Genomic DNA, 24,771 nt, shown 5'->3' with positions numbered 1-24,771 from the left:
CTCTTGGAAAGTCACCACTTCAGAGACACAAGGTTTTGTTCGGACAGTGACGATATACATAATGTAAGGAAGAAACTGCCCATTTAGGCCTGTGCAGCAGTTTCATACATAACATGCAGACAGAATATGTTTAATTTATGCTTGAAACTGCCGCACAAAGCTTAGTACATGGGGCCCTGAGCCTGACAGTGCTGGAGACAACAGAAGGCATCTCTAAGGAGACCGGAGGGTAGAATGATGTGATGCATCTGTAGAGTGTTTACAGGCCTCCTCCTGATTGAGCTTAATGACACAGAGGGAAAACCCCAAAGTCTGTGAAAGAGAGAGCCAGCCTGCTCTGACATAGGCATCCACAGAGAGAGAGGGTGTTGAAATGAGAGCAGTCTGCTAACAGATGAATCACTGGACCAATCTGTTTGCGTGTGTGTGCGTGTGTGTGTGCGTGTAGAGAGTTGGCAGGACGTCAGCACAAGGATCCCTCTCTTTTCACCACCTTATAAAAGTGCTTAGAGCAGCAGCAGCTCTAGATAATTCCAGATAAAGTTCTTAACACGGGAGAAGACACTTCTAACCACTGCCGTATGAAGGTATTATTTTCATGTTTAGGTTGTAAGTCAAATGATACAGTCTAACAAGTGTGACTCCATTGATCTTTCGTGATAAAGAAGTCACAGATGAAAGCACAATAGCGAACCATCTAAACCCAAAACAATTATCATTCTCATGAGGTTAAATACAAGCTCAGGCAAAGGAAGGAGATTAATGAAAAGTATGATTTCCTTTTGACAACCTCCAAGTGTCTGAAGGCTGATATCCTCGATAAATCATATTCTTATCTGAGCGCCCCTGAGGCACATCCAGCAGACGACGGCCATGGAAGCGCTGCCAAAGCCCTGACATGAAAAAAGCAAGATTTAAGTGGATATAATGGGAAATTATGAATCAAGTACAAGACACAAGACCTCTACATTAGAAGAAGCCTGCCCTGGGTGCGTGCGGCCGAACTGAAAGAAGCAGACATGAATCATCTCTTGTAAGGCTTTGTGAAGATTACTGTAAGCATTTGAACAAAAGAAGCCCCACTCATCAGGACTCGAATTATTATGGTTGGAATGTTACTAATATGCCACTGGAGGTCCTTACCAGAATCAGGAAAGAGACAAGACAGGAGTGTACCAACACGTCTTAGCACGTCTGAAGGCACAAGCTATCCTTCAAGGCACAAAGAGAACTTCAGAACTTCAAGGTAGCCGCTTCAGAACTGAGCTTACTGCAACAATTAAGGAAGACGATGACCTGATGTTTCCCCTTGAAACGTCAGAGATGGTGCTCTGAATGCAACAGTCTGAGACAACAAAGGTTTGCAGCTTAGACCTCTTAAGTTGTGTGTCATTCCCACGACACACAACTTCCCGAATGAATGGCATCTTTTGGTTGCAGATCTGAATTCTGTGTAGAATTCCTAGAATGAGAGGATGCAGAAGAAAGATCTAAGGAAGCAAATCTGCTTTGGTTTCTGCCAAGGACCTGCAAGGGCAAGGTGGATTTGATAGGAAGAACCTTAAGGGGCAGTAGGTCAAGTCTGCACTGGCAGATGAACCCACCGAGGTGTCTCCCAGGAGAGTCCTTGTCTCGACAGTGAGACCTTGCCCAGGTTGTTCAAGCAAGGTAGAGGAGAAGCTCGCAGAGATGTTAAGTGGAGAAGTGCCCAGGCCATGTACAAGGGCACAAGCAAAAGGAGCCCTCTGATTTCATGCCCCTTGGTGATTGACGTGGAAAGTGGCATCCATGTTCTTTGACAACACATAAGTGTCTCAGAGCCAGGTGTCTCAACTGGTCATCAGAATTCCCCAGAATGGACATGAGATCTGACTTGCAGAGGCCACTAACCAGTGGAGCAGAAGCCCTGGCTGAGTAAAAACAAGCTGGGGCAATTGGCTTAGAAGGTTGCATCCCTTTAGGAATTAGAGAGTCAGTACTTTAAGTTTGTTCAGCCATCTTATGATGCAGTTTGAGCAGCAATTCGAAAAGATCTGTTGTAGAGGAAGTTACTCTACCAAGCTAGGTAGTTATCATGGAGAGACCTAGCCACCACTTGGGAATTGGCAACGACTAACACCTGATAGATAAGTGGGAAAACAAGAAAGAAAAAGAGGCTATGCACTGGTTAAATGGCACCAAACAGTTCAGGGTACTCCTACAGGTCATGGAAAGGAGGACTTGGCTACGGAGTGAATAACTTTACTAGAGAAGCCAAAAGTTTGCCACAGTGCCAGAAGGGAGTCATCAAGGAGTTTCCCAGGTCCACATGAGCAGAATGGAGTCAAGGTCATCTTAATGGTGCCAAGCAAAACCAGTGATAGGAGCCCAACCCAATAGTCAGGAAGTTAGCAAGTGGACAATCGGATAAGGGGGCTTTCTAGGCCAGTGAGTTTGCTGCTGTTTCAGAAGATGACAGAATGAGGTGCTGAAGAGAAGCTCCCCTTCCATTAAACATGAATAATGAATTTACCATAAATGGGTAACAGTGATCGTTGCATCAAGGTACGTATTCGGAATCAATGCTGAGTTCATGTGCACTTCAAAAGTATCCATATCATTTTTAAACGAGAAGAATATGCTCCCCCTTGCCCGGGAGTCTTCAACAACTCTTTTTGTAGAGGTTGATACTGAGACTTTTACAGCACGTCGAAGCAACTGAGGCTAACGGGCACAAGCTCTTTCTCCCTTCACCAAAGGTGCCAATTAGACTCCCGCTCTGCTGATTTTGCTAGTTACTAAAGCAATTTTAAGAGGGGCCAACATGGCAATTACAGCATGAGTGTTAGCCTGGTATTTTTAGACATTTCCTGTAGGACTAGAAAATAAAATGACTGGGTCTGTGATCAAGGCATGGCAGAAAAGGCAAGTCGGATTCAATGCCACATGCTACATTACATCTATTTAGAATACAAAAAATAATGGAAAATGAGAAATAGACACACTCAGTCCAAACTTTTATGAAGGACACTTCTACAGACTTCATCAGGTGACCAATGACCAATACATGTTTTTCTTGGTCAGTACAGATGTGGTTTATCTGTGGTCAAGTAGACTGATAACTATTAAATGGGGCCGATATTCATTGGTCATAAAGTTGAAGTTTATAGTGTGTAAAATTTATAGGAACACCATTCCTTCACAAAAACTGAGCTTAATATTTTTTTGAAATATTAACACTAAACATTTGAACATTCTAAAAATAGAGTACACAAAGCTTCCAGGCAGTATAAATTTTGAAATGATATGAAAATATAATAATATAATTTTAAAAATAAACTTTAAAATGCTAAAATAAACTTGATTCATGGTTAGGTAGCTCTTTGAATGATTACAAATAAAAATATATGTAACTGAATAAATATCAGCCAATAATCAACCACATATACAAATTTAGGATCACATGATACAGGCTTTGATTCAATCTATACAGTGCAAAAAGCAACTGTATTCAGCTAGCATTAAAAAACAAATTTTCTCTATTATTAAACATTATTTTTGCAGTGGCTGTTTTGTCTGTTACCAAAAAACTGGTTCATTAAAGCTGTGTTCAGACTGTCAGCCCCAATCTGATTTTTGGCAAATCCAGATTGTATCCAGTTTGGTTTTTGACAGTCTGGACCTCTAAAACCTATGTTAAATCCGACAAACGATGATGATGTCAAATCCAGAGTGATGGAAGTGCTGGGATTCAAGAAGAGTGCCAAAGATTCATGCTAATTGCAGTTATTTTTGAAGAGTTTGGAAGGCGAGATGATGCACCTCCGCGTTTGAAATCCGTGTCATCAGCATAGCTATGTAGTTACTGACACCTATGTCGTTACCACAGTAACCCATGCAGAACGATAAATATCAGATCCAATTATTTGCCGGGTTGATAATCTGTTAACTCCTAGTATGCTACATACCTATAACACCGGGTGACCAATCAGTTCAGTTAACTACTAGTGATTACCAAATCCAGGACCTGGAAACTGGACTAAAGATCCAGATTTGAAGACCTGAGATCTTGGCTGTTGATCCTGAATGTGGAATATCCTTGCATTTTACATTTTAGTACTTCCACCCCTGATTCCTTTAATAAGCACTTCCAGAGTCGAATAGTGTCAAAGCAGAGAAAACATTAAACTGGGCATCACAGAGTTTCTCCAGGACCAGGACTGAGAATAGCGATCCAGGCATCATGTGCATGTTGTTCAGGGAACACTGCAGGTAACTGAGTTCACAGTCTGAAACGTTTCTGGTAATTTCAAAATGTAATAATGGCATCAGGCCTATAGTATGAAGGGACATGGGCCAGATCTGAAACCAGGCTAAGATTCACACAGCTCTTCTGCTTTTCCCATCACTCCTCTAACAAATGTCATCACCACCGTGCCATCTCAGTGTGCTGGCAGACCTCCGGCTCCACTGTAACCAGAATAAAACAGTATTTAGCTCCTTAGCAGCTGAATACATGGAATGTTTTTCCTTTACTAAGCAGAATAAAGCATTTCCTTTCATTCATTTACTACAGGCCCTCGGAATGTAAACACATGCAGTCTGTAAACACACACACACACATCCATCTTGATGTCCTGCAACACCACAAGACTCTACATTCTTGCTTTTGTGATGTTTCTCTTTAACTCTTATCCCATACATGAGTACTGCAGGACTACAAAAGTGCAATAAGTTCTGCAATAAAGAAGAATTTTGCATTGATAAATGGTGGCGCATGCAAGGCCTGCTGCAAAAGATTTTGCAAGAGAGGCTAAGAGGTCACAACCAAAGAACCCAGCACATGTCCAAATGGCACCAGTAACATCATCAAGGAAATCACATGGAAAAACAGCATGTTTACTGGGAATTACGAGTTGCTCAAACTCGTGTTTATCATTGTTATCAGATTCAGAGGAAGACGTGGGATGACCATGACGGTATTTGGTAATATCTGATAGGGGCCACCCTGGAAAGTTGACAGTGACTCATAAAATCTCCCTTTACATAACAACACCTAGATAACATAACCGTCCCAACGCCTGCTGCATCCCATTCTTTCATGAAAAATGATGCCAAGCAAGAGCATAAAAGCTGAGACGCTAGATTTGTTGGAATGAACACAAACGCACATAGATTTTTTGTACAATTTTTATGGCCGATTCTGACTTCTCTTCAGCCAAACTGACCATTTTTTTTCGCTTTTTTAGTCCAAAGCTCGCACTGGGAGGGGCATATGAACACATGAAGCACACATTTCCGGTGCTTTTTATTATTCAAACGTGCAATATTTAGGACATTATTTGCTCTGAAATAAGCCAAACTGGCATTTAAGATTTTCAAATTTCAAATCATTTGCCTATTTAAATAACACGAATCACATGCTACATTGACAGTAAGAGGTGTTTGGCTATTTAGCACAAATAATTATGATACAACATTTTGGTACAGCAGCATTTAAATAAAGTACAAAAACAGAATTACCCGCTCATGTTATTTACGCCATAAAACTGCAACACAGATCTTCCAAAGTAAAAGCAATAAATTGGAGTGATCTTAGCAAAAATCTGCAGATTCCGATCATGGCTGATTCCAACTGTACATCATTTAAGCAAGCCAACTTCCCGGAGCCAGACACTGCAGCTGCTCTCGACACAAACTGTACTGAATACGGCACGTAGCCTCGTAAAATGGGTGGTGTTTGTGGTTATTATCTTCACATGTAAAATTCAAACATATATTCTTTGCCTTTTCAACTCCTCCCCCGACTACAAGCAGCTACTCTCAACTCCTCCCCCAACTACAAGCAGCTACTCTCAACTCCTCCCCCAACTACAAGCAGCTACTCTCAACGACTGACAAGGCGAGGTTCAGATGAACTCAGTAAGCCCATCAACAGCTGCATTTGCCCACCTTTGAATCTGCATGGAGTCGTCTCTCAACTAGGTGTGGACAACCTGGCAAGAATGTAACATCACAATACCTGAAAACATTTTCACAATACAATATATCTGTGATGATATTTAGTATTTCTGGGGTTGGATAAATGACAAACTTTTTTAAAAATGCAGTCAACAACTTTGAGAACAATGTTTGTTTCCAACGTTTCACATCACAACAGTTAAATAAACAGGACCAATTATACTCTACACTGTTAGGAATAAAGGTTCTGTGCAGGTAAATTTCTTGTTCATCAAGGTACAAACACTGTAAATGTTCACTCAGAGCTAAAACAGTGGATTTAAGGTCCAACTGTGAACCTTAAATAAGTTTTTCCAGGAGAAAAGTACATATTTGTACCTTTTCATAACCTGAGGTTTTAAAACATAGCAATAAAATAAAAAGCCTGGAGGCGAGACGGTGGTGTGGAGTCGATACAACCGAGAAAATATAATTTTAATGGATTATGGTACAATTATGTTCCCTGACTAAAGGTACTGAGATGTACCTTGAGGGAACCACCCCAGTGACAAGAGGGGCACTGCCCCAGAGACAGTTTACTACCTTTTTGAGAGAGTGTGTTCGACTGTCATTACTCAAACTTTGAAGGTCCCAACAATAAAAATTAAAAATGGTTACAAATTCTATTTTTAATGAAGCATTTCAGTGTCTTTAAGTACTCATGACATCAATGGAATGCTAAGTAAAGCTTGTCTTGTGCACTATATCTTCATATTGCTCATTCCTACCATCAGCCAGCTATCACCAGCTACTTCAGCTCACAATGTCTCAACACTTTTATAGCCTAACCAGAGAAGAAGTGCTTCGAGGAGAGGGCTTTCGGGGATGATTTGTTTCAGTGTAGGCCAAAAAATGAGTGGTACAGGCTTTTTTGCAGCCTAAAAAGAACAGGCTGTATCTGTGGTCAGAGTCTGGAAGGATAAGGGTGGAGGGTGCACTCTTCATAACTATATATGGTCAATTTTAACTAAAAAAAGTTGTATCGATGTAGTAGCTTCAATGGACATTAATGTGAATTACACTGGCCTACATAAAAGGTTGGTAAGTTGATAAAACGAGAAAACGATATATTCTGTATTAATGTGAAAATGACAGGTGTGGAAACAAATATCAAAGCATTACTTTTTTCAGGGCAATTATAAAACCTGTGGCAAATCTGAAGGGAGTGCATGTGGGTGTTTTCAGCATACTTGTTTGTTGAGCGCACATTTGCCCTTGGTGCCCTGAAAGAAAAATGCAAGTCAATTCTTCATACTGACTTCTTCCAAAGCTTCACACCTCCAGGCAATACGGTTAAAACACCACAACAGGCAAATGAAAGACCAGAGAAAATAAGCATCTCCCTCAGGCAGGTTCAGGTTGTGAAAACGAATACAGCAACTCATAGCATTCTCACCACAGTGGGATCTGACATGGGCATTTAACTGAATCATGCCGTGTTTACTAGCATTTAATCCAACCGCACACCACAACACCTGGCCTTCCTTTGTTAAAGTCATAGTTTGGTGAAAAATTGCCAAAACATGTCTGCTTCTTTATTTTCACACTGGAGCTACGAGGATAATGCAGCTTACAGTTAGCATTGTGTAAACTACATGATGAACCATGTCAAGCTGTTGCGAAGTGTGATGTCCGACACTATATGACTCTGTTTACACCTGGTCATTTCATGTGACTTGTACCCGGATTGTAACCAGATTCAGTTTTAAATATGTGCATTTACATGTAGTAGTCAGGGTCAAATCTCAGGTCTCTGAGGTGTGAGTCTCAGTTGGGTCTCGAGTCTCTGAGGTGTCAGTCCGAGTGGAGTCTTGGGGTTTGGGTTTGAGTTTGAGCCGAGTCTCAAGTCTCTGAGGTGTGAGTCCAAGCCGAGTCTCAAGTCTCTGAGGTGTGAGTCTGAGTTGAGCCACAAGTCTCTGAGGTGTGAGTCCAAGCCGAGTCTCAAGTCTCTGAGGTGTGAGTCTGAGTTGAGCCACAAGTCTCTGAGGTGTGAGTCTGAGTCGAGTCTCAAGTCTCTGAGGTGTGGGTCTGAGTTGAGCCTCAAGTTTCTGAGGTATGTCCAAGTTGAGTCTTGGGGTTGGAGTCTGAGTTGAGCCTCAAGTCTCTGAGGTATGTCCAAGTTGAGTCTTGGGGTTGGAGTCTGTGTTGAGTCTCAAGTCTCTGAGGTGTGAGTCTGAGTTGAGTCTCGAGTCTCTGAGGTGTAAGTCTGAGCTGAGTCTCGAGTCTCTGAGGTGTGAGTCTGAGTTGAGTTTTGAGTCTCTGAAGTGTGAGTCTGAGCTGAGTCTTAAGTCTCTGAGGTGTAAGTCCGAGTTGAGTCTCGAGTCTCTGAGGTGTGAGTCCGAGTCGAGTCTTGAGTATCTAGGGTGTGAGTCCGAGTTGAGTCTCGAGTCTCTGAGGTGTGAGTCCGAGTCGAATCTTGAGTATCTGAGGTGTGAGTCCGAGTTGAGTCTCGAGTCTCTGAGGTGTCAGTTCGAGTCGAATCTTGAGTTTCTGAGGTGTGAGTTTGAGTTGAGTCTCGAGTCTCTGAGGTGTGAGTCTGAGTCGAGTCTTGAGTATCTGAGGTGTAAGTCAGAGTCCCGAGTCTGACTCAAGTCTCTGAGGTGTGTCCAAGTCGAGTCTCGAGTCTCTGAGGTGTCAGTCTGAGTGGAGTCTTGGGGTTTGAGTCTGAGTTGAGCCTCAAGTCTCTGTGGTGTGAGTCTGAGTTGAGTCTTGAGTCTCTGAGGTGTAAGCCTGAATTGAGTCTCAAGTCTCTGAGGTGTGAGTCTAAGTTTAGTCTTGAGTCTCTGAGGTGTCAGTCCGAGTCGACTCTTGGGGTTTGAGTCTGAGTTGAGTCTCAGGTCTCTGAGGTGTGAGTCTGGGTCAAGGCAAAATCACACGTAAGGTTGGAAACAAAAAGCTTATCTTTTTTGAACTGTTAAGTCTGAAGTCTCAAGACTCGAGTTGAGTTAAGGGTGAGCCTAAGTGGAGTTCCAAGTCAGGATACAGTGTCAGAAACCTCATGAGCAAAACTGTTTGAAATTCCTCCTCAAATGAATACGATTTGAGTCCAGCATGTGATTAATAAGTTTATATAGTGCTAACTGGATGTAAGACACCAAGCACGTCTTGTTTGATCACCTACATTTTGGCAAAGAGGGAAAAAAAATTCCTAACTCTTTCTGTAAGGAGAAGAGCTTATTAGTGCAGTAGTGCTGAGGTAGACCTGGAACCAAGACCTGCTCTAAAAGTGTAACCTCAAACATGCACAGAAGGTTACACAGAAAAATATGTTATACTATTTTTTTAATCCATATTATTCTTCTCTGAGCAGCAGGTCCAGCCAGACGACTGAGTCTCTAAAGGCACAGTGTAACAGCGAGCAGTTTTCTCTGGCAGCTCCGAGAGGCTTTCTGTAACAGGAGCCGGATTATCGGCAGAACTTCGGAGTTCGTGGGAGTGCCTGTGTTTTTCTTGAGCTCGGTATAACAACTCTAAATATTACCCCACGGGCCACACTGATAGCACACTCCAACACCTCAGCTCCGACGCCTTCCAGCCAAGGCGCTGGCTGCCGGCTTAGAGAATCTGCGGTCGAGGCAGGTAAACGATTAGTGTGGCTTCTTTTATAGGGAGTGTTTATGGCAGATCTGCTCTGGGGGAATGAGGGTTTTGGATGGAGCTTGGGGTCGTAGAGGAGACACAAAAATCCAGTAAACAGCGAAATAAGAGGCTAATCTAACAGAGTCTGACTAGGTACCGAAAATAGAAGCCCATCTGACATGCTGGGGATTTTACAGCCACATGTGAACGTCCATGGCCGCATGAGGAATGAAGGTAAACTACAACCTTGATGGGATTCTCCACAACACTTGCACAGGCTAGGATAGCTCAGAAATGTTTGTTTTCAACAATGCAATGATGCAGTATCACAGATTTAAAAGTGCTGTTGATTTTTATAATAATAGTAAAATAGATTTATAAAAATAGTTCACTGTAGAGAATGTGAACCACATGTGAACCAATAGTTCACTGTAGAGAAACTTACCAACTCTGATTTCTTTACAGTGGTGGTGATAGGAACCAGAAGTCACGATAGAACAGGAGCTGCGATGTCTACAACGCAAATATAGCCATTTTACATACTATAAAACCACCTTCATGTGTCTTCTGAGATTTATGTGTAATATTGATGATGGTAAAATGGTAAATCTGAAAATGCCCTGCATGTGCATCTCCATCATGAATGTATTTTAAAAAGAAGAGGTTAAGGCCAAAACCACCTGAATACTATCATACAACAATGTCTCAGCCATTACTTCATGTACTTGTACCCATTTTATGTTACACCTTACTGTGAGGTCGCTTTTAGATGCATTAAACTCTTCAGACGTTTGGTTCCTATCACTACCACAGCAAACAATCCTTGTTCTAGAGAGGAGCATTTCACACCAAAACATTCTGATGCAGTGCACATGCTGAATAGGTGAAGCAGTTACACGCAGAGCTGAGTGAAAATGTCTGTTTGTGTGGGATTATGAATTCATATCATTATATTTCGGTACCAGGAAGAGGCAAGATCAAGTCAAATTCCACAAATTTGGTGGAATTTCCCTTTAATACTGTGAGGCCCACTATTAATATATCAGTTCATTTATACTGATATATTGCTATGAAGAAATAAATGAAGATGATCCTATACTCTGCTTCTGCTCTTTTGCTGAACCGCTGTACTGCTTTTTAATGATAATACAAATAAAAAATGCAGCTTTACGATGACAACAGCAAATAAAAATAAATAAATAAACAAAATACGTTCATGTGCTTTATGTATTTTATATAGAGAGGTCACAATTTCTCAATTTAAACCTGGTTATGCGGTTTCATAATAATCATAACGTAATTTTTTTTACTGAGGAATAAAAATTAAAGCACAGATTAGTTGGCAATTTACATAATAACAATGCATATTTCTTCTACTGGCCTAAACGTTGCAGTAATGCTTCACTGAAGGGCAGCATTTGTAAGGCTGCATACCCCTTTCATAACAACTGAAGTAAATGAGTTAAAAGGCTTATTCTAACAAGCTTTAGTCATCATAGTGGCTGCTTTTGTCAGCTTCAATGTTATTTCACCTTATTAAGTGTTATAAAAACTGGCGCTAGTCAGAATTTATAAATGTCTATAAGAAACATATGAGCAGCATTAATTTAGTGCTGGTAAAAAAATTAAGCATTTAAGCATCTCAATAACAAACTTTATTTACATTTTTATAAGCCTCATTTTCACATTTCTGTCATGTTAGGATGTCGTTAGCCTTTACCTATATAGACTGTTTACACTTTGCAGGAAGTTCTGTTCATCAGCCACTCAAATCAAAGCATCACTTTGCATCAAAGCGTAAGAATAGATAGTAATCCAATGATGTCACACTTGTTGCTGCTGTCATATTGTTGACGTACCACCGGTCAGTGTGGTGCATTCATAGCATTCATAGGGACACCACATTTGTAGAAACGTTCATACACTATTAGTTAATGAAGCGTCCTGACAGATATGATGGTAGTGTAGTTGAAGGTATAGACAGAATAATGGCTGATCCTTCCACAGACCAAATAATTACATTATTCTAGTGATTTGTGTGCTTTAAGCTCCTGGAATGAGGTCACTGATGCAGTATTCACAAGGTAATTATAGATGCCTGGATGTGTTATTGTGGGTAACAATGAATAATCAAGAATTAAAGATAACTTATCCATTTGGTACAAGTCAACACCTCCAATCTAAACTGACCGTTTATTGATATCTTGATTTGGAGGCTGTAGTCGGCACTGACCGCTCACACACATTACGCTGACAGAATGCCAACAACATGGCTGTGGAATGCAACTTTAGGGTTTGGCAAATACTGTCTATAAGTTAGATTTCAAAATCATAAAACGTCCGGTTTGCCATCATCCATCTACGGTTATAACATAAACACAGCATGACAGAAAGAAACGGAGCGTAACAGACTGACGCATTTACATGCATGTTTTCCAGTAATGTATTTCGGAATCTCTGAAAAGCTCTGTGTGTCGATTTTTAATGTTTGGCTGTTTTTTTAAAGTGCCAAAATAATCATTACATCACTTGATTTTTAATATAATCAAAAGAAACAGTCCTAGTTTAAGAGGCTGTTCTGTATATGTACAGAAGTAGAAGTCAGAAGTGTAAAACATAAAATGCTATAACTTTTGCACAGCCACATGTACCGTTTTTATTTTTTTAATCTGTTAAAATCAGACTTAGAAAATCAACAACACATGTTGATTGACCAGGCGCGCCCAAACACCACTATATAAATACATGTAAATGTATAAGTGTAGTGTAAAATTCTGTAAAATACAGAATTTGTACTGTAAAAACATAATGTTCTGTAAAAACATTCAAAAGAATAAGCAATGTTCCCTCTTTCTTACTTTTACTTGATCTTGCCTCTCCCTGGCACCAAAATATAATGATATGAATTCATAATCCCACACAAACAGACATTTTCACTCAGCTCTGCGTGTAACTGCTTCACCTATTCAGCATGTGCACTGCATCAGTGTGAGGCTGCGATGAACGAAAGCCAGCAATGTAAACTCAAGCCTACTAATTGCACATCACACCATAAACTGCACACAGACTATGTATATCTACAGCCCAGCCTGGTCATTACCAACTAGCAGCAACTGCTTTAAGCCTGTTTACTTTCACCTCGCTCTCCACTCATTCTCTTTTCTTCCTCTCTCTCCATCTACACCCTGCTGGTATCATTTCGGTGACTGACAGCAGGATTTAACTCAGGGTCTTGGTTCAAGTCCATTTGAAAATAACATACTTCTGATCGTCTGATCTTCCCCCAGCCGAGGGGAATAAATAAATAACCTGAACTCTTAAGCACCAGATCAAGATTAACTGAAATGCAGTTTTAAGGCAAGACACCACTGGCAGAAATGACTATATTGGCCTCATCAACCTTTTTTCAGATTTTTAGACCAGATTTTTCAACTTTAACGAAGGCTTAGCTCCGCCCACAGTACTCATAACCATGTGTCATACACCAATCAGCCAACATTAAAATAAAACTACACTAATTTGTCCATTTTATCAGCTCCTCTTACCATATAGGTGCACTTTGTCTGATCTGTTTCTCTGCATACTTTATTCACAGATCATTCTCAGCACTGCAGTGACACTGACGTGGTGGTGGTGTGTTAGCGTGTGTTACACGTGGTGCGAGTGGATCAGACACGCTGTGATGTTTCTGGATGACGCAGTTCAGGTTCAGCTTTTCTCTACATCCAAAACTCTCAGATTCTGGAATACCTGCATTCATGAAATATTACATGTTCATTTCTAACCATATTCAGAAGGATATCACAGAAGGGTTTCCAAATGTATACCTTATGACTGGAATTATGCTATATTTTGTACTAAAAAATGTTTCTAGTCTGTTGATTTGAACAATAAAGCAATAAGATTTCAATCATCTGTTCTGTAAAATCATTTTATATTTTAATTCTAACATTATCTGAAGGCTAGTTTTTTAAATGAAAATGCAAATGTGTGCATATTTAAGTGAATAATGACTCGTTCACATATCTAAATGCAGTTTTTTGTAAAACTTCCAGTACAAAAAATATTTGTAAGAATGTCAGTAAACCACTGGCAAATATTCTATGTGATATCTACTGTTTTAAAAAATGACCATATTCACCTGTAGTGTCTTTTTTTCCAGTATTTTGGAATTATCCAATCCTTTATAAATCCTTTTTTATCATTTGGCCCTTTTAAAAAGTTCTGATTAGTCATCATAATATGAGTAGATTACTTGATTACTAAAACCATAGAGAGTGACAGGCGTGTACTGTTAAAAGCTAAACTGTTCAGCATCAATCTCAGGAGCTTCTGTGATCTGTGAGTAAGTCTACATTATCCACTGCTCAGGCTTCCTGAGTGCAGCTGATTTGCCTATAAATTCAGCCTTATGAAACAGAGAACCGCAGTATCACATGTACAGAAAGTGAGGAGTGAGTGAGTGAGTGAGTGAGTGGGGAACTCCACCAATTTTTCAAAGTTTCTGGACAATAAAATGGTAAAGATGTAAGCAAAGTTATTTAGAGCAGTTTGGTGTAAAATTCAGAGTAAGAATTGTTCACAGCGGCGGTGATAGGAACCAGATGTCCACCTCTAATTGCTCCCTCTCAGAAAGCTGTTACTTGAAATGGTAATGAATACTCAGTTTTGAGAAGATTTTGGTTCATGTTGTTTAAACGGTGGAGGGGTACATGTAGGGTGTTGTGAGGCAACATAGTCCCCAAACCATATTCCCCTTATTTTTTTCAGATTTTCCACTATTTTACCATCATCCACATTACATATAACAGCTCAAAAGACACATTTAAGTTCACTGGTGGTTAAATAAAATGGCTATCTTTGTGTTGTAGACATTGTGACCCCTGTCACAATGTTTATGAACCATTTCACACCAAACCACTCTAACTGACTACATTTCAGCAATTGTTTTAAACAGAAATTCTGCATAATTGGTGGAATTCTCCTTTAAGACAAATCTTCATCAACTCGAGCCGCTTCCGCCCTTTAGAACACCGCAGTCCGTTCAAGCTGTGATTAGACTACTGATCACACTGCTGTTCAGTCTGAGCGCTGAGACTTTTCAGTTTTGTCCCCTTAGCTGAGCCCAATCGGGCTGGACAGTAAAGCCAGTTTGCCACGTGGTCGACCATAAACTTTATAACTCCCACCTCAAAAATGCACAGCAGCTTTTTAAACAGGAGGGACAGAAAGAGGGACGAGTGCTGGGAGAGTTTTTTTGGATTCAGGGCTGAAAAATGGCACAGAAACGAGCAGCGGCAGAACTGAAATACAGAGGGCTTTTGTTTTAGAGGGCAATTAATGTATATCCACTATGATAAATGGGCACAGGTTAAGCCGAGCTTTGCTTTAAATCATTATGTTAATGGTGACTCACAAGCAAAAATCATTTTTAATTCTGAGCCTAGCCTGCGACAAGGAAACACCCAAGAACCGTTTCTGTTTTTCAGTGAGTTCAGCAACGGCTTTTAGCAGCGTTTCGTTCAAATGAAATCTTTTAACAAAATAGTTGTGCTGAAATAATAATTTTAACAAAATAATTCTGTTTAACTCATTCTTTTAACTACATATTTCTAAAACCTAAGAGATAGCTTTGCTCAAAATACCAACAAGGCTAGCAATGAATGAAAGCTAGCAGCTAGAAATTAGCTTTATCAGTAACATTAGCATATTTCTCTTCGTAAATGTTCTCTTAGTTCTCTTAGGAAATGTTTCAACTTACAGTGGAGTCTTGAATTTGTCTTTTATCATGAAAACAAGCTAAAAGCAAAGCTAAAAAGTGTAATATTAGCAGAGTGAGAACAGGATCATCGTCTAAAAATCTGAGGTAATCTTCAGTTTAGATGTGCTAATTCAGGACAGCTTTTAAAAAATAGTTGTGTTAAAATAATAATTTTAACAAAATAGTTCTGTTTAACTCATTCTTTTAACTATATTAGCTAGTTTTAACAAGTAAAAGATGGCTTTGCTCAAAATACCAACAAGGCTAGCAATGAATGAAAGCTAGAAATTAGCACTAACGTGAGCTTTATCAGTAACATTAGCATATTTCTCTTAGTAAATGTTCTCTTAGTTCTCTCAGTAAATGTTTAAACCTACAATGGAGGCTGGAATTTGTCTTTTATCATGAAAGCGAGCTAAAAGCAAAGCTAAAAGGTGTAATATTAGCAGAGTGAAAACAGTCGCCCCATCCCAAACCACATACTAGCACACTAAATAGTGTGTCAAAATAGCGCATATACCATTAGAAGTACACTCATTAGTGTAGTATGTGAAGTACAGAAGTGTGTGGTTTGGGACGTGGTGAGTATCATTGTCTAGAAAGCTGAGGTAATCTTCAGTTTAGGAGTGCTAATTCAGGACAGCTTTTAAAAATAGTTGTGTTGAAATAATAATTTTAACAAAATAATTCTGTTTAACTCATTCTTTTAACTACATATTTCTAACATCTAAGAGATAGCTTTGCTCAAAATACCAACAGGGCTAGCAATGAATGAAAGCTAGGAGCTAGAAATTAGTGCTAACATGAGCTTTATCAGTAACATTAGCATATTTCTCTTAGTAAATGTTCTCTTAGTTCTCTTAGGAAATGTTTCAACTTACAGTGAAGGCTGGAATTTGTCTTTTATCATGAAAGCAAGCTAAAAGCAAAGCTAAAAAGTGTAATATTAGCAGAGTGAGAACAGTATCGTTGTCTAAAAATCTGAGGTAATCTTGTTTAGGAGCTAATTCAGGACAGCCTTTTTGTATTCACATCAGAACCCAATACAAAAATACCAACAAATGGGCAAAGATGTTAGCTTTCGCGACAGAATAACTACAGGTTGTGTGCCGTGTGCTGGAGCATTTTGAAATCCAGCGTTTTGACTAGCAAACGCTAACAAATGCCCACAAGGGAAGCTAACACCACATGCCTGCAGCACGAGATCTGCGCTTCTGACAAGGCCATTGCTCTGGGCCAACAAAAGGATACGGCAACTTCATTGAGTGAAAGGCAAGACAAAGCAAACAAACCCCCAAAGCGGAATAAAGAGGGAGTAACTTGTATTCCGCCCCCTCCCCTCCCCTCTCCGTGGGAGTCTGCAGTACCAGCTTGGCCTTCTCCGTGCTCCCTGGCACTCTTTCCTCAGCTAACTCAGGCCACAGCGCTGTTCCCACACTGAGAGCATCCTGCAGACCCTACACAACAGGAGCGAACTCGATCTGCGTCCGTCTGCCTGCGCGCCTATTACGGGTGTAAATCTCTGACCACACAATGATTCCATTCCATCTGTGAAAATTTGCGGGCAGCCCAAAAATTTTACTTTGGCCTGAAAGAGGGTTTCATACTTTATTGAATATTGTTGCATTCTGTTTGTCTGCATATCTCTCTCTCTCTCTCTCTCTCTCTTTCTCTCTCTCTCAGGCCTGGTGGGGAGACGGAGCAGAGGTTACACCAACATGCACCACCGCAGCATGTCACATCTCCACCAGCGGTTGCCTTGGAGCTACACTACTTCTCAATCAACAGTGAGGTGGTGAACGGCAAAGTTAAAGGGCCCATATCCTGCGAAAGCTAACTGTCCTCACTTTTATAAAATTAAAGTGTGTTTTTTTGTAGCATGACAACATTGCGTGTTTTAAAATGTACCATTCGCTCCACAAATGGAATCTAAGCTGCAAAAACAGCCTGTTTTGAATTTGTTTTTGTGATGTCACAACTAAACCAATGCATTTACATAGAACCACCTATTCAGCCTACAGCAGTTTAGCTACGCCCATTCATGCTGAAGTTATAAGGAGTGTTTCAGGCCAGACTGCCTTTTGAACGAGGCACAATACAGGGCAGCCGATCACAATAGAGGTTGTTTACATATATCAGTCTTAAAGGCACAGTAACAAAAACAGCCTGTTTAATTGCGAGGGATGAAGAGAGGTTGGAAAATGGTCATGTAGAAATGAGTTATGACTGTTTTTGTTACATAAACGCAAACATTATAAGTGGATTATAAGTGGACAGTACAAGAAAAATGGGCCTTTTAAGCTTGACCCAGACTCTCCTCCTCTCTTTCCATTCATGTTTTTGTATTTTTTTGTATTTTTTCCTGTGTCTAATCTAACTTTCCATCCCTGTCTCGTCCCCTCTCACCGCTGACAGCCTTAGCATCCTAAATGACTTTTTAAAAATCTGTTAGGCCCCGTTCAGACTGAATTACAGTCGTCATTTCACCGCATCCCTGTAATCAGACAGCATCTGAGGAAGCACCAAGAGACGTTTAAATGCGTAAATAAATTGCGCCTTTTCATCTCCACTGTCCGAAAGCTCCTGCCTCTGTATACAGATCCAAACACGGCCATCCGTCTCCTCCTACAGCCTTTATGTAATGACTCCATTCAGGTAACTACAGGGGTGAATATCTGAGCACACAATGATGACCGAGGAAAACGATTAAATGTACGATGAAATCTCTAATTTCAGCCGGATTTGTTTTGGTATTACTTTTGATTATTACTTTGGGAGACAAATGTGAGGAACATCTTGTACAACTATAACACAGTAGCGGAACGTAGATAATAAATTAGTGAATCAGGATTTCTTTTTATTTTTACAATTGAAAATAGGCCAAAAATTAGCACATCATCTGGATATTACATTATTAAATGCAGGGGTGGGCAATAAGGAAAAATAAAATATGACGATACTTCAAGAGACATTTTGACAATGCATGATAATACATATATATTTTTTTGGTAAGCTGGAACAGACCAAAAGCACCAGCAGTGCCACATTTAAAAAATTCTACCAAAAACCAAGAATGCAATGATGTTTATTCAGAGTTTATCATGCTCACCATAGACTAATTATCCTCCTTTTTTTAAACACTTGGTAATCTTCAGGTACTGATGATGTACACTATATGCTTGTGTAAAAAAAGAAAAAATTAATAACAATAAATGCAAAAACATCTCAATTTTAATGAATTGTCATCAGTTTTTTTGTGCATTCCAAGTAATACCAAACAAACTGCAGTTGGGTTGTTTTGATTAGGTAAAAATAACTCAACAAAATACAGGTAACTTACAAAATTAAACTGCACTGAAAAATGTATTTTTTTCCAGTTAAATCAAAAAAAGCAGATAACTCCAATGGTCATTTTAAATTATAGCTAAACAAAGCCACTTAATAGATAAAATTTTCTTTTAAGTTCAATATTTAACGTTCCTAACATAAAACAAGCAGGTAAAGCACTGAAAACTGCAACGAAAACAGCCCATTAATATGCCGTATTAAACATCTATAAGATCAGACCTCTGAAAATCCTAAGGCTGAATCTCAAATGGCTCACTGCTCCCTTAACAGTGCACTATGTGAGTGATGAAATTTTGGCTTTTACACCCAAATACTGAGCTTTATGTTCAGTATGGAATTGTGCCCACATGGCTGAATCCAAAGTGGTTCTTCAGACACACTGCGCTCTGTTTAGATACACTAGCTATTACTTTAAGACCTATGTGCTGCACTTTGTAGGGAGAAGGAAGCCGTTTGAGATTCTGCCTAAAACAGTTTTGCGGCTGTGTTCGTCACCCAACTCGAATACTGCGTGCTGATTTGCTGAACAGATTTATTGGGTTTGAGAACAGCGCTGGCGTTTGACCGTTTCTGCTGTAAAACGTGGACTTGCGATGCCTTGATAATGGACGGTAATGGCTTTTGGGACTAAACATATTTAGGGTTCTGAACGTGCTGTGTGTTAAGAATAACTCATGATAATCAGTTTGGTTTTTTTTAAAAGATGGCGTTTATTGTTTTTTGCAAATGCACTTTTCAAATATTGTTATATTGCCCACCCTCTATTAGAACATTCATTTTAATAATATTGTAATTGATTCTAATATTCTGCAACCTTCAGATTGATGCATCACAATGCAGCAAAGCATTTTTACACCCCTAACAGCCAATCTAATTTCTCCCAGCCCCTTTGAAGACTCCAGAACAGTACCAGCTGAGGCCAAGCCTATCGCTAAATAAACACCCAAGTTCTGGCCAGAGCTAATCATACTAATCAGCTCAATATCTGCCTTCTTAATCAAAAGCAAAACACACTGTGTTAGGAAATGCAACAAAGTCGAGGTTTTTGTATATTACATCAAATCAAATCAGACACATTGGCATCCGGAACAGCCACTTAAGACGGCAGTTCATGGGGAACACAGGAACAGAACTGGAAATCACTGAGCTAAATGGATAAATGGTTGTTAGTGAGTTAGCCTTACACTTAATAACGAACCCACTATTCAGTCACTCACTCTCATAACTACATAACTCACATATTAGCTTCATAGTAGTTACTGAATCATTTATAGTAGATACTGAATAATTTACAGCAGATACTGAATAATTCATTGTGGTTACTGAATAATGTGTAGTAGTTACTGAATAATTTATAGTGGATACTGAATAATGCATAGCAGTTGCCAGATAATGAATAGAAGATACTAAATAATTAATAGAAGTTACTGAATAATTAATAGTAGTTACTGAATAATTTATAGTAGGCACTAGATAATTAATAGTAGTTACTGAATAATTTATAGCAGATACTAAATAATTTATAGTAGTTACTGAATAATTAACAGTAGTTACTAAATAATTTATAGTAGTTACTGAATAATTAACAGTAGTTACTGAATAATTTATAGTAGATATTAAATAACTCATAGTAGTTACTGAATAATTAATAGTAGTTACTGAATAATTTATAGTAGATACTAAATAATTTATAGTAGTTACTGAATAATTAACAGTAGTTACTGAATTATTTATAGTAGATACTAAATAACTCATAGTAGTTACTGAATAATTAATAGTAGTTACTGAATAATTTATAGTAGATACTAAATAATTATAATAGTAACTGTGTAATTAATAGTAGATACTGAATAATTTACAGTAGATACTAAATAATTAATACGAGTAACTGAATAATAAATAGTAGACACTGGATAATTAATAGTAGTTACTGAATAATTTATAGTAGTAACTGTGTAATTAATAGTAGTTACTCAATAATTTATAGTAGATACTAAATAATGCATAACAGTTGCCAGATAATGAATATAAGATACTAAATAATTAATAGAAGTTACTGAATAATTAATAGTAGTTACTGAATAATTTATAGTAGACACTAAATAATTAATACAAGTAACTGAATAATTAATAGTAGACACCGGATAATTAATAATAGTTACTTAATAATTTATAGTAGATACTGAATAATTATAGTAGTAACTGTGTAATTAATAGTAGTTACTTAATAATTTATAGTAGATATATAGACTGAATAATTCATACCGGTCACTGAATAATTCATAGTGGTTAATGAACAATTTATAGTATTTACTGAATACTTTATAGTAAGTACTATATAACGTATAGTAGTTACTGAATACTTCATAGTAAATACTAGAGATGTAACAACTCATCAAATTGCATGACATCATACTATCGTATTGTGACTAGCATATTAGCTCATGGCTAGTGTGTGGCTAAGATGTTAGCTTGCTGATAGTGTTAGATCGGGACAGTATGAAGTTCAAATGTTGTACTTTTAGAATGTAAATACTCTTATAAACTGACTCTGTTTTTACTCTTTTTGCTGTATTGAGATAAGACGCCACTTTATAAATATCAACTTTATCACTTTATCTAATTATGAACTGTTACAGCCCTAGTTGTGACTGAACAGTACATCAGAAGGTTACCACACTGAGTAACAAGCTGAAAGTTTTCAGGTGGAAAAAAGAGTCAAATAAGCTGCCAGTATAGAACATACAAAAACACACACAGGAATTCTCACACACACAGACACACACACACACACACACACACACACACACACACACCACAGCGAACACAGTGAACAGGTGCCGACCGTTTCGCCTGCGCCACCGCTACCTTCCCTCGCTCGGCCCTGTGAGATGTGTGTAATGGATGTTGTGGAAAATGAAAAGAGGAAAAGTAGTTCTAATTGCAAAATGTAAATATTGGGTTTTCCCACAATGGGAAGCAGACCACCCAAGATGCCCCCCCCTCCTCCGTCCTACGCTCTGTCAGCGGCCCAGGGGACAGCTTTTTGTGTGTCTGAGTGTGAACCGTCACCATGTATCTCACACACACACATACCCTCACACGGCCAAATCTCGCCGTCCTGCGGGCCAAATCATCGGCTCTGCCGCATTACTGTCCATCCTGCTCACTTCAAATCTGCTGAGGAAAGACGGGCTTTGGGCTCTTACTTTACAAATGAACTTCTGAGAACAAAAAGAACTTGTTTTGTCTCCAACAACTCAAATCTTTAACACACATACTGTTAAAAGCATATGCAGGTATCATACTGTCACTCGTAACTTTTCAGGAAAAGCAGAAAACTTTTTAACTTTCAGTGCAAGTTAATATAAAAAACGATTTTTTTCTTTGCTGTTTTGGACCATTTCTGTTGGCCCATTCGTCATGAAATTTTGGCACAATGTAAACAGCAGCTGGCATTTTTAGATGATGTAAAAAGAACTAAATCGCCGGGGACGATACGCTGCACACTGTTACAGTTTGAGGTGTCTGTTTCACCACGGCATTGCAGACGAGTGTCAAATGCTTGACTTTATGGTGCTAAATACCTTTTGATGGTTGTGTAGATCTAGATCCCAACAGCAGACACCAAGTGAAATATACACATTTATATGATATACTGAGATGGAACAATACCACGTTTTCCTTTCTGATGCGATAAGCTTGAGTATCGGCTGATACTGATGCAGATCCAACAAACCACTACACTTTAAAATGTGCTGTTTTTAAAGAAAGCAATTTAATGTGAGCCTCTAAAAGTAGCCAATCGTGATCAGACTATACTATCCACAGCTAACGAAGTATTTCAGCAGAGATCTGTCACAGCGCTGGATCAGATATCGGCCCCCTGCTATCGGATCTGTGCCAACTCTAGATAAAACCATACAATATGTACGATATATAGCTTCTCAAGCAAAGTCAAGTCAGTTTATACAATGAGTTTTCAAGAAATGCCTGATTTTAAGTCTACACTGTTAAAAAAAGATGGTTCTTCAGGGTTCTTTAGTAAAAACAAGGGTTCCATATAGAACCATGAATAAACCATGCTTGCTTAAAGGGTTCTTTGCATGGTGAAGTGGTTCTTCAGATTGATGGAGAATGTGTTGTATATGGTTCTATATAGCACCAAAAAGGGTTCTGCTATTCTTACAATGTTAAGCTTGTAACAACAGAAGAACCCTTTTTGGTGCTATATAGAACCATTTTCAAAAAGGTTCTATGTATATGTAGAACCATATTTCTTTAGTTAAGGCAATGGTTCTGTTTAGAACCAAGAGTTCATTTGCATGCTTAAATGGTTCTTTGCATGGTGAAATGGTGCTTCAGATTGCTCGAGAATGTGTTGCAAATGGTTCTAAAAGCACCCAAAAGGGTTCTCTTATTGTTACCATGTCAAGTTTGTAAAAGTTAAAGAACGCTTTTTGGTGCTGTATAGAACCATTTTCAAAAAGGTTCTACCTAGAACCATCCTTTCTTTAGTAAAAGCAACAGTTCTATTGAGAACCATGAGTTCTTTTCATGCTTACATTGTTCTCTGCATGGTGAAATGGTTCTTCAGACTGACAGAGAATGTGTTGTGTATGGTTCTATACAGCACCAAAAAGCATTCTGCTATTGTTACGATGTCAAGTTTGCTGTATAGAACCATTTTGAAAAAGGTTCTATGTAGAACCACATTTCTTTAGTAAAGGCAATGGTTCTACTTAGAACCATAAGTTCACTTCATGTTCTTTGTATAGTGAAATGGTTTTTCAGATTAACAGAAAATGTGTATTTGGTTCTATATAGCAGCAGAAAGGCCTTTTCTACAGTTACAAGCTTGACATTGTAACAACAGCAGAACAATTTTGGTGCTATGTAGAACCATTTTCAGAAAAGTTCTATGTAGAAGCATATACAAGACATTCTCCATCAATCTGAAGAATCATTTCATCATGGAAAGAAACATTTAAGCATGCAAATGGTTCAGAGTGTCCATGGTTCTACATAGAACCACAGTCTTTACTAAAGAACCATTGGAGAACCATCTTCTTTAAGAGCGTTTTTGTGCAGTCCTGCTTCTCCCTGAGTGAAATAAAGTGAAATGCATGCACGCAGCAGCCTGGAAAGACCCTCAAGCCTGTCTCAGTCAGAGATCTTTCTCGTTCCCACCTCCAGACAACACATGATAAAGCGACCCGTGCATCACTGAGCTCTTAGACCAATGGAGCACTCCAGCTTAACTTAGCGCGAGCCCAGCAGGGCTAAACCTAACAAGCGCGCACACAAAAACAAACTGCAGAAAGGCTGAAAGGCTTTTTCGGTCATGACCAGGAGAAACCGCACTGCGAACTCCCAGTGAAGTTGCGGTTGTTTCCCCTCCGAAGCGGGACTGAACGCCCGGCTCGGTTTAAAGTCCTCACCTTGGGTAGATCTGCTCGCAGAAACTCCAGCAGCCGGCCGGACAAAAGCGAGCAGGCAAAAGGCCACGAATCCGGAGCTCGAGCGCATCGCAGCCGCAGCAGCTCCAGAGGAAGGCGATGAGTCTGTTTTTGAGCTGTTGTGCTCCTCGTGTCCGCGCAGGAGACGCAGCTCGCCGGAGTCTGTGAGCGAGTCTGAGCGGAGTCTGAGGCTCAAAGCGTTTATTCCCAGCGCTGTTAGAGACCTGCGGCCGCCCTGCTGCTCCCACTGAGAGGATGTGGCCGCACTGAGAGAGAGAGGGGGAGAGAGAGAGAGAGAGAGAGAGAGAGGGAGAGAGAGGGAGAGAGAGAGCGCAGCCGGAGGAGCAGGAGCGCAGATCACAGATCTTGTTCACCTCAGTGAGAGAGAGACAGACACACAGAGAGAGAGAGAGAGAGAGAGAGAGAGAGGGGAGGGGGAGGAGAGATGGAGAGGCGCGCGCTGCTTCACTCTCTCTCTCTTCTCTAGTCTATTTCTCTCTTTTTTTCTGCCTCTCTTTTCTTTCTCTTCTCTCTCACACTCTCTTCTGCTCTTTCTCTTTTTTTTCTCACTCTCTCTAACTCTTTTTTGCTCCTCTGTCTCGTTTCTCACTCTTTCCTGTCTCTCATCTTCTTTCCTCTCTGTTT

The 24,771-nt window shown here is 39.5% G+C and overlaps 1 protein-coding gene across 1 annotated transcript in view; it reads right to left on the bottom strand.

Moving 5' to 3' along the window:
• scube3 (signal peptide, CUB domain, EGF-like 3) overlaps positions 1 to 24,196 on the bottom strand; it is a 145,312-nt gene extending 121,116 nt beyond the window's left edge. The window contains exon 1 of the mRNA XM_036592098.1: positions 24,109 to 24,196. Coding sequence (XP_036447991.1) covers positions 24,109 to 24,196 — 88 coding nt within the window. The remainder of the gene's footprint in view (positions 1 to 24,108) is intronic.
• Positions 24,197 to 24,771: the final 575 nt, after the last annotated feature.

Source organism: Colossoma macropomum, unplaced genomic scaffold, assembly GCF_904425465.1.
Source record: "Colossoma macropomum unplaced genomic scaffold, Colossoma_macropomum, whole genome shotgun sequence".
NCBI lineage: Eukaryota > Metazoa > Chordata > Actinopteri > Characiformes > Serrasalmidae > Colossoma > Colossoma macropomum.
Note: the sequence above shows the minus strand (reverse complement) of the source record. Positions and strands in the feature narration are given on the sequence as shown.